The 10,194-nt window shown below is 38.5% G+C and overlaps 2 protein-coding genes across 2 annotated transcripts; one reads left to right on the forward strand and one right to left on the reverse strand.

The window, feature by feature from the left end:
• Positions 1-2,740: 2,740 nt before the first annotated feature.
• Positions 2,741-7,451, reverse strand: emc8 (ER membrane protein complex subunit 8). Its single transcript, XM_085354159.1, has 5 exons — positions 6,931-7,451; positions 5,491-5,567; positions 5,312-5,381; positions 4,046-4,140; positions 2,741-3,827 (listed from the first exon to the last, which is right to left on the reverse strand). The coding sequence occupies exons 1-5, from the start codon at positions 7,141-7,143 to the stop codon at positions 3,668-3,670; spliced, it is 615 nt and encodes a 204-aa protein (XP_085210285.1). The 5' UTR covers positions 7,144-7,451; the 3' UTR covers positions 2,741-3,667.
• A 90-nt stretch (positions 7,452-7,541) lies between these two features.
• On the forward strand, positions 7,542-10,111 carry cox4i1 (cytochrome c oxidase subunit 4I1). Its single transcript, XM_085354170.1, has 5 exons — positions 7,542-7,589; positions 8,332-8,408; positions 9,125-9,289; positions 9,497-9,628; positions 9,795-10,111. Exons 2-5 carry the CDS (start codon positions 8,333-8,335, stop codon positions 9,929-9,931), a joined length of 510 nt encoding a protein of 169 aa, XP_085210296.1. The 5' UTR covers positions 7,542-7,589; position 8,332; the 3' UTR covers positions 9,932-10,111.
• Positions 10,112-10,194: the final 83 nt, after the last annotated feature.

The raw sequence follows: 10,194 nt of genomic DNA on the forward strand, positions 1-10,194 counted from the left end.
ATTTTAATTTAGCATTGTCTGGCCCGGAAGAAGGAAGTGGGCCATGTGAGTGACAACAGTTGCAACTAAACTCCACCAGATGGCAGCATTCACCAGGCAATAACAAGAAAGGTGGCAGTGACCTTTTACATGTGAGAACAAAGTTAGATGTTTTTGTCAGTGACTGGGTCTGAACCCATTAGAATCGTGGGTGAGGAGGCTGAATCAGTGGACAGCTAACAACAGATACTTGGTGTTCAGTGACAGACTGTACTGAAGAACCTACAGCGATGCTGTGTACAAGAAGGGGATCAACTGATTACTTTCTGAGGAAGTCCAGATCCTTCAGTGTGTTCAGCAAGATGTTGAAGAACTTCTGCCGGTCTGTGCCAGCATCCAGGCCAGCGATGACGTTAAGATCATCAGTTCATCTGGAGGCATTTGGGTCAGTGAGAGACAGGAGGTCACTGAATATCATGGACAACCCGTCACACCTGCTCCTTTCTACACTACGGAGCTCATTCTCCCTCAGACTTATTCAACCTTGTTGCCATAAAGAACCATTCTTGCATTACCACTCTGCAGAATTCTGTTTTACATAACCTCAGTCTTATTATGTTTTCTATTTCATTCATTTTTTATCACAGTTTTACATGCAATTTTTCACTGCCTCATATTTTACGGCCTTTGGTGTTTTCCTGTAGTTATTTTTAAAAAATGTTTCTGTTGTCTGTTATACTGTTTTTATTTTTAATCCTTCTGATGCTGAAGTAATTTGCCTTTCGGGATCAATAACCCCATCCAAAGGATTCTTCCTGGTTGTACAAACGCTCTCACAACATTCACACCACACATCTCAAATAAATTTGCCAAGATAAAACGAACAAAGAAAATTGACAGAAGACACCACAATCTATTATTTAAAACAGCAATGAAACTTCTTCATAAATCCAAACCATTTATTTTAATAGCATCTGCTCTCAAATCCACTTCAAATATTTCCTGTCAGTGGACTGTGCTTGAGGTATTTCTGCAGAAATGCACCTATGCTGTAGTTAGACAGAATTAGTTTCAGTTCATTTATCGTGCACTGATAGAAGAAGTACTTATCTTTACTGAAACTAGAATACTACATTCACAATTTAAACCACTTTCACATCTCTAACATCTCTGTTTTAATTCCATTTTTTATTTTGTTTATTACTATTGTTTATTTATTTTTGCTGATATGGCAGCGTGCAAGTAGCATGTAAGGTGTAACTAGTCAATGTAGGGACCATTTTATTAGCTTTTTATACATTTAAAAATAATGTAAGTTGCTGTCAGATTTCTGTTGTCTCACTTAATGTGCTGGAGTAGAAAGCAGCATATAATGAATATGGATATTAGGAAAATATACAGTGTCATTTGTTTAAAAACTTCCATGAGTTCTTCCCAGATACGGCCACACTGTCATTTAGTTTTCATTTTACAAGAATTACATTATGCAGAGTATGGGAGACTGAAGCTATAGATTAGAATGGTCACAAAGCATGAAATAATCTGTAGACACGTGCGAATATGAACTTTGCACCACTAAATTATTAGAAAACCGCAGCTACTACAACCATTCATGACCTCTAGCACTCTGAGGTTAGCCGACAGTGTTTATTGGCTGTACCTTGGTCCAGGTTAAAGACAAAAGGTGATTGTGGCTCCCAAGTTATGGAAATCGCTTCCACTGGATCTAAAGTCTGTGGACTGATTGATATCTTTAAAAATAAACTTAAGACCCATATATGCAGGATTGCTTTTATTTTGTTTTTTAATATACCATTTTATTTGCATCTTATTCGGTGCTGTAAAGCACTGTGTATTTTGTTCTTGAACAAAACTATTAAAAAAACCTTAATTCAACAGGCTGCTGCTAAACCATACAAAAAACCCCCAAAGCTGGGCAGTGATTATTCTAAAAGTGATTTTAGACTTTTTTTTAAATTGTCATGGCAGAGATGCAGTCATGTGAAAAAGAAAGCTTTCACATGACTCTGCTTGTAGAGACTCTCCTAAAGAGCAATTACTTGAAGTGCTTGCTTTGCGTATGAGTTTATCAGTCGCACAGCGTGGAGGAACTTTGATCCATTGTTTTTTGTAACGCCGCTTCAGTTCATTGAGGTTTGTGGATATTTGTTTATGCACAGTTCTCTTAAGGTCCAGCCACAGCATTTCAATGAGGTTGAGGTCTGGACTTTAACTGGACCACTGCAACATCTTGATTCTTTTCTTTTTCAGATGTTTTCTTGTAGATTTGCTGTTGTGCTGTGGATTCTTGTCCTGTTCCTTGACCCAGTTTTGATCAAGCTCTCAGACAGATGGCCTCAGATACAGAGGGTTTCATGGTCAGTTCAGTAACTGCCAAGGTGCCCAGGTCATGTGGCTGCAAAACAAGCCTAAATCATCACCCCTCTTCCATTACGCAACTGTTGGTATGAGGTGTTTGTGCTTATATGCTGTTTGTGTTTTCAGTTTGTTTTCTGTGTTTGTGTCCAGTGGACTTTGTTCCAGAAGACTTGTAGTCTGTTCAAATGCAACTCTGTAAGCCTATAGAAGCAGTAAGGCTTCACTTTACCTTAGCATGGCTGAACAGTCCTTTTGCAAATAACTGTATAAGACACAGCTAAATAGGTTTAACACATAAGAGGCAATAAGAGATCTGTAGAAACATGTAGATGTTTTCAAAAATCAGTTTCATTGAACATTCAGCTCAAAACAATTGCAGTAGAAAATGTTTCATCCACACAATTAACTGATTAATTCTAATCTCAATTACAAAAGGTGCTTCTGTAGTCTCACAATAAATATTAACTTTTTAATATTTGGTTTTAGAATAATCAGTTAAGTGTTAACATAGAATTTATCTAGTTCTTAGAATGGATATCCACACAAAACAAAATTCACACATTCCTGTGATCTGATTCAGTATAGAGCGGGTCTTCCAGATCATAAATCAAGAGCCAAAATGCACATGTGCATCATCCAGACTGACATTCTCCGTCGCATTAGTGGCAGTACCGAGAAGCATGCACGCTAGAAATGCATCTATGGAAAGATTAAAGTTGGGGCTTTTGAATGGGCCAAATCTCTGGTTCAGCGTCATCTAAAACTTTCAGACTTCACTTATATATATGTGAATTTTCCTTCAGATCTTTTATAAACAAGAAACTTAATAAAGAACACATTTATCCTATCAGTTGTAAAATCATTACCTAAAAATTAATAATTTAGAACTTATTTAGAACTTGATCTCTGTATGGCTAAAAGCAAATGTATAGGTTTAAACCTCTAGAATCTAAACTTTTACACAAAACAGGATATCAAAACCCATTGCAGGGGAAAAAAACCCAAAGTTGCATAAAAAAAAACAACATAAAAGCTTTCATCACTGCAGCATCAACCTGTAAAAGGTGGACACGGGCCAACAGCGCACATATGGTGCTTGCCCTTAAAACATTTGGCCTAACTGGCCAGCGCCCCACAAGTTCCCTTCAGAGAGAGAGACTTTTTATGGAACGCAGACTATAGGTTCAGCTTTTTCATTCTCCTGTGCTACACAAGTAGCAGTGTGCATGCTGAATTGGCAGCAATATAGTTGTTCACATGTGTGTGTGTGCGTGCATGTGTGTGTCATGGGTACTCCCGACTGAAGGTCTTAGCACAGATCCAGGACGGACTTGTTAATAACAGGGTTGGTCCAGTCGTTCCTCAGATCATCCAAGTGACTGTCAAAATCAATCAAGTTCTCATAGGAACGACCCACCAGCAGGGCAGATGTGATTTTCTGTGCTTCGCTCCAGTCCTCAAAGGAGTCACTGGAAAACAGTTTTTTGAAAAATTACATATTCAAGCTTTAATACTGAAAATACAGGGTAATTACAATGTAATTACAGTGTAATGTACTTTGTCTAAATAATTCAAGTAAATGAGAGAACACTTGGAGTTGTAAGTATGCTGGAAGCTCTGAGTTAGCTGCACAAATAGTCTGCAGAGGAAGATAAAATCTCACACTAAAATAGCTCTTAACACTTACGCCGTTACTTCTCTGCTTTTCCACTTGTTTTCGTGGTGATCATAGATCAAGACGATGGGTTCGGAACAGCTCATTGTTAACTTACTGCTGTCCACCTGCAGGAAAACACGCAAAATTTACTGTGAATTTAGGTGCAACTTTTAGGTGATAACAACAACTGCAACAGACCAGACCAGGGTCTAAGAAAAATGTCTTTCAGAAACAGTGTTATATATTTTATAATGCATCTAATTATTTCGCCCAGACACGTCTGAGACTGAGAGCTGCATGTCAGACTGACTGATTCAGTAAAAAGGCAGCTACTTCAATGACCTCCAACAAAACAATGCTTTGCAAAATATGGAAGAAAACTGTTCCTGCTAAAGGTGACTCAACAGAGTCTTGCTGGAGCACTTGCCAGTTGGACTACATATGACAGGTAGAGCAAACAGTGGCTAGAAATGACTGATGTGGTTACATGGTGGAAAAGCAGCTGGCTAAAAAATCTCGACTCAACATGCAGCACCCTGGGTAGAAAGTATTTTGTTTTATTTAAATTTTAGTATGTTTCAAAGTACTAATTCAAAATCTTTGTACAACCAAATGTGTGACAAAATTCCACAGAAACAATTCTAACTCATCGCACGCTCTCCCACTTACAGCTAATACGTTTAAACTATAAAATTACAACCCAGCTCTTGCTGAAGGTCAACAGGACTGAAACATTGTCATTTATTAAACGCGAGGATACTATGCTTGCATTTGCTGTGTCACTGCTATTGCCTTACAATGCCGCTGTGGCTGCTGGCACCTTGTGGCGATAGATTCGCACTTCAAATTGGGCAGTGTGTCATCAGTGATAGCAACTCATTGGAAAAGAAGGATGAAAGATGTGCTTCACTTTATTTGCATGGATTAAATCCTGCTGTCTGCGAGCTGCAATCACCTATAAAGGGCTCAGCATTTTTTTCTACATCATCATAAATGTCATTATAGCAAATTTCACTGAAATATCTGATGGAATTTTGAGGCTTTATTTTCAACCTGTAGAGCCACATCAGTCACTCTATTTATACAATATTATATATTACTGTATAGAGACATAAATAGAGGCTTGTGCTGACAAGTGTATTTAAGGATTTTGGTTCATTTTTACTAAACTAAAACTCAGCTGCTACCTGAAGAGGATGCATTTATAACAATGGATGTAGCAATTGCTTTGGAGAAAGAAAGAAAAAAAACATAACGTGTAACCCAGTTGCATCAGCCTTAATAATTTACAGTTACCATAACAATTGCTGCTTCACTGAAGTTCTCAGAAATTCTGGCTGCCACTTTCTCTGCAACTTGGTTGGGCCTGCAGGAGAAAAGATCAAGCATATATTAAAGTGAGGTCCAAAGCAGGATGCAGCATGGTTTCTCAGTGGTTGTTTTTCCCTGGAACAGCACGGCGCCAGTGTTTCTACCTTGAATCCTTTGTGCGTTCGTTGGCTTGATAATATCCGACAATGACATAATTATTTTCTTTACACCAAGTGTCAATCTGGAGTTGGAGCAGGGGCCCATCAGGTTGACATATAAGAACAGAAACATAGTTTAGGTCAGGTATATTTTATTTTAAACATAGGAAAATGCATATAGAGCTAGACTGAAACTTCAGAACTATTTCAGAGCTGCAGACATTAATTTGATATTATTTCCAGTCTCACTACCATAAATAAAAGTGACGCAACATTAGTAATGGATTTTAGAGTAAAGCAGGATACTTCAAAAGCACCACAACCTAACAAATTGCTACAATACAACATTTAAAACAAAAGAAAAACTGTACTGTCATTTTAGAAGGCATACTAGATGGCAAGTGTCTAAACCAGAATTTGTCATCAAATACAAGATAATATTAAACAAAGATGCCCTGAGTAAATACAAAATACAATAATTAGTCAGGGTAAAATGAAGCTACCCAAACCTACCTGGCCCTGTGAAAAATTTAATAACTACTTGTGCCACTCTTGGCAGCAAGACCTTAAGTCAAGTGATAACTGGAGGAATGCCAAAGCATCCCTTAAAAATGTAAGTGCAGATTTTGACTAGGTAACCTCAAAACTATCATTCTGTGAATGTTCTTCTTTTTAATCACTCAGAGCTGGACTTCCTCCTTTTTTTCACATTACTGTCCTGCTGTAGAACCCAAGTGCACTTTCTGGTACAGCAGAATTCATGGTTCTAATTACAAGTGCAGCCAGTTGTCCAGGGCCTGAAACAGCGAAAGCAACCCCAAACCATCACACTACCACCATGTTTGATTGTTGTTATGATGTTCATCTTATGAAATTCTGTGGTAGTTTCATGCCAGTTGTAAACAGGTTTATAGTTTTTGCCTTAGAGCTCTCCAATGGATGCCATTTTCCGACAGTGAATCATGAACTCTGACCTTATCTGAAGCAAGTGACACTTACAGGTCTTTAGTTGTTTGGGGTTCTTTTTGGGCCCTCCTGGATGAGTCACTGATGTGCTCTTGGAGTGATTTTGGTAGGCTGGCCAAGCCTGAGAGGGTTCACCACTGTTCCAAGATTTCTCCACTGGTTGATAATGGCTCTCATCATTCTAATGACAATAAGAATTGCTGTGCAACCTTTCCACGCCAGTATATACTAGTGACTTTTTTTTTTTCTTCTGAGTGCCTTTAGATCATAGAAAGATGTAATACTTTGAGTTGTTTTTAGACAGACAAACGTGAAGTGATTTCTTGCTGTAACAGATCTACAGTAATCAGGCCTGGGTGTGGATAGTGAAATTCGGTGATTTTTTTACTTCAATAAATGAAATCATCACTTTAAAACCTACATTTTCTATTTAATTTGGGCAATATTTTTCTTCACAGAACTCTATATGCAAATACTTACCAGAGTTAAGGCTACTTCCAGCATTGGTGCCAGAGCTAGAGTACCGTGAAACAGAGGCACACAGTCCACGCACAGAACTGGCTCACTGTGGCTATCTTTCTTTTTGTCCTTCTTCTTTTCTGCCACCAGCAATCCATTCACGGCGCAGTGTGGATATTTGGCAGCATGTAAAAGCATTTTACAGTACGCCTGACTTGTCAGCTGAATGGGCATTTTTATAAGAAAGTCGGCAGAATTTCAGTAAAGACTAAAGCTTCCAGAGTCGCTAAGTTAGACGGTAAGGAGGGGGGGACAGCTGCCTGCTACCGTTAGCTATCGTTACTTGACATGCCCGGAGAAAAGTAGATGTACACCTCAGCAGTTAACTTACTGCCACGATATGATGTCGGAAGTACAGTTTGTGATGAGTTCATTAAGCTCTACAATTATCCGAAATGACAGCAGTCCTTTTATGCTGGATAAATTAGTCGGCATGCAGTCAAGAAGCTAATCTTACTTCCACCTTCCACTCGTTGCTGTAGCACCGGTGCGCCGTAAATCAGAACTGTCGTAAAACGAGATCAGAGTCCATCCGGTCAAACGCACAATTTACGTTTTTCCGTTCCCAGTCACACTTCCCTTCAGACTGTCGGCGGACGGGAGCAAGAAAGAGACAAGAGGTATGGTTTTATTTTATTTTTTAAAACTCAATAATAAATTACTTATCCTTCGTAGATATACATAATTTTAGCATCCGCGACATGTGCATCCTAGGAAAAAGTAACGGCTTGCGAAGAATCGCCTATTTTAACCGAAATAAGTAGTGACTTTGTCGGAGCAGATAGGAGCGAGGACTGACTAATGTTCCGGGTAGCTGTCATTAGTATGTAGCATCAGATTTATGAAGGCGGGTTTGATATGAAGATAGTTCATGTTTCAGTCATCTGCCGTTATTACGCATTAATGTAGTTTCAGTCAATAGAAGAATGATGAATATTGCATGGTCGCATCAGAGAATCTGGTATTTCTACGAATATTTATCCCCTGGTGCTATGACCTTGTGTTTGTTGCTAATGCTAACATCAGGTTAGCCGGACGGTCGTAGTAAAACCAAGTATTTTGCAATCTTAACAATAAGCCCATCAACCTGGACGATTATTTCATGTAGGGAAATTTTCCATATGGATGGTAACTGACTTATTTTAAAATGAGTCAGGATTTTATGTATATAAATAGCTTATAAAAGATTGTGATGTAAATATGGACCCTGTGCAGCCTACTCTTTGTTATGTATGTACACGATCTCCTATTGAAACGGGGTTTACTTTAAAAATTAAAAGACAGAAACAATTGTAAAGTCATTTAACCTTTATTAGTGTTTAATACGGTTTCTTAATTTCTCTTATATGACGTTTTCCACAGAATGCTGGCAACCAGAGCCCTAAGCCTTATTGGCAAACGTGCCATTTCCACATCTGTCTGTGTCCGTGGAGGACATGGTAGGTATAAGACGAAATGCATTGAATGTGTTCTATTTATGGCTGGCAGTATAACAATAGACTCCGCTTGTGCCACTGACCTTTTGAAAATCTCTTTTCATATACACCTAAACGTTTAACATGTACCCTCAGTTGACCATTTAAAATAAATGAAGCTGTTTGTGTTGTAAAATGAATCCATGTTCTTCCTGTAATACTACATTTCTAATATGTAATGGGAGCTTGGCTGGTGTGAAGAAAAAAAACTTGTCTCTGGTAACTGACACCTTAAGTTTATGACAATAGATTAAAGAAGATGCACCAGTTTTACAGCCAAAATTACACAGAGGTAAAATGTTTTTTTAAGTACAGATTACAATGGGTTTTACTTTACTAACAAAAAAACAGGCTTTTCAGGAGTGCTGTTGCTGCTGCAATGTTGCAGTTTATTATAGGTCAAATGAGAAACTAAACACTGCTCACAATCAGAAACGTGTGGGTTTTGTTTTTGTCTGCAGTTTCAAGTGGCAGTACATCTAAACAGTGATAAACAATACTACAGTGAACTAGATCCAGGGTTTGAGAGCGGAAATGTAAAAACAAAATTAAAACAAATCTGGTCTTGGAATAAGCCCGGTAACTAAAATAAGGTTATGTTTAAAAAAAAAAAGCATTGACATGGAGTGAGGGATTATGTGTGAAAGTAATTTGATGAGTTACTGTGGTCTCCCCTGCAGGTGTTGCTAAGGTTGAGGACTATGCCCTCCCTGCCTACTTCGACAGGCGTGACAGCCCTCTCCCCGACGTCAGTTATGTGCAGAACCTGAGTGCAGAGCAGAAGTCCCTGAAGGAGAAGGAGAAGGGCTCCTGGGTTGCACTCTCTAATGAGGAGAAGATTGCATGTAGGACTCAATAACGCTATAGTGTTGTTCACCCATTTATACTAATGTAATGTATAACTGCACCACTCCTATTATGTAGGATAGGGAGTACTAAAATTGTTTAAATTCATGCTAAATAATGGGACTGGTGTAATGTTAAATTCCAAGAGTATTTGTGTTTCCAAATTCTTAAAAAATGTAATCTAGAGTTGTTTTTCCACTTTACAGTGTACCACATCAGCTTCAAGCAGAGCTTCGCTGAGATGAACCAGGGATCAGGAGAGTGGAAGTCTGTGGTTGGAGGAATCTTCTTCTTCATTGGCTTCACTGGGCTGGTTGTGCTTTGGCAGAGGAAATATGGTAATTATGAAAAATATTGCTTATATGCAAGGAAACCTGTGTAATATCTGATGTTCAGCTGCCTCAGGTTTTCATGTTGGTTAAGTAAAGAATGCAGTATTGAACACATTTTTTTGCGGTATAATCTGGCTCATCACTTGACTCATTTGTTATTGTTTCTTCCCAGTGTATGGACCTGTTCCACATACGTTTGAGGAAGAGTACAAGGAGAAGGAGCTGCAGAGAATGTTGGACATGAGAATGGGCCCAGTGCAGGGTTTCTCAGCCCACTGGGACTACGAAAACAAGCAGTGGAAAAAGTAAAAGACCAAGAGGACTATAACAGTTCTATATACAGGCAGACCAACTCAAAGATACAAAAATACATATATTTCTGTATTTATCAGATGTCCACATTACCTCACCTTACCTGTGATTTTTGGAAGACCACTTCCTCTTAAGGTCGTTGTGTATAATAAAAATAAAAATTGTTAAACTGTTTAAAACCTCTGATTAACTGTGTTAACTGTATGACTCCTTCATTAACACTGATTTTACATATCAGGTACAAACTATGGCAGCTAGAT

Source organism: Diplotaxodon limnothrissa, linkage group LG1 (genome assembly GCF_057381915.1).
Source record: "Diplotaxodon limnothrissa isolate DT_005_m linkage group LG1, D_limnothrissa_male_GT1.1, whole genome shotgun sequence".
Lineage (NCBI taxonomy): Eukaryota > Metazoa > Chordata > Actinopteri > Cichliformes > Cichlidae > Diplotaxodon > Diplotaxodon limnothrissa.

Bases quoted from the DNA above. Each gene is read 5' to 3' on its own strand.
- emc8 (XM_085354159.1), bottom strand. From the start codon at position 7,143: ATGCCCATTCAGCTGACAAGTCAGGCGTACTGTAAAATGCTTTTACAT. The intron at 5,568-6,930 runs GTAAGTATTTGC...CTCCAACTCCAG, and splicing joins TGGAAGTAGCCTTAACTCTG to ATTGACACTTGGTGTAAAGA. The intron at 3,828-4,045 runs GTAAGTGTTAAG...ACTGTTTTCCAG, and splicing joins AAAAGCAGAGAAGTAACGGC to TGACTCCTTTGAGGACTGGA.
- cox4i1 (XM_085354170.1), top strand. From the start codon at position 8,333: ATGCTGGCAACCAGAGCCCTAAGCCTTATTGGCAAACGTGCCATTTCC. The intron at 8,409-9,124 runs GTAGGTATAAGA...TCTCCCCTGCAG, and splicing joins CTGTGTCCGTGGAGGACATG to GTGTTGCTAAGGTTGAGGAC. The intron at 9,629-9,794 runs GTAATTATGAAA...GTTTCTTCCCAG, and splicing joins GCTTTGGCAGAGGAAATATG to TGTATGGACCTGTTCCACAT.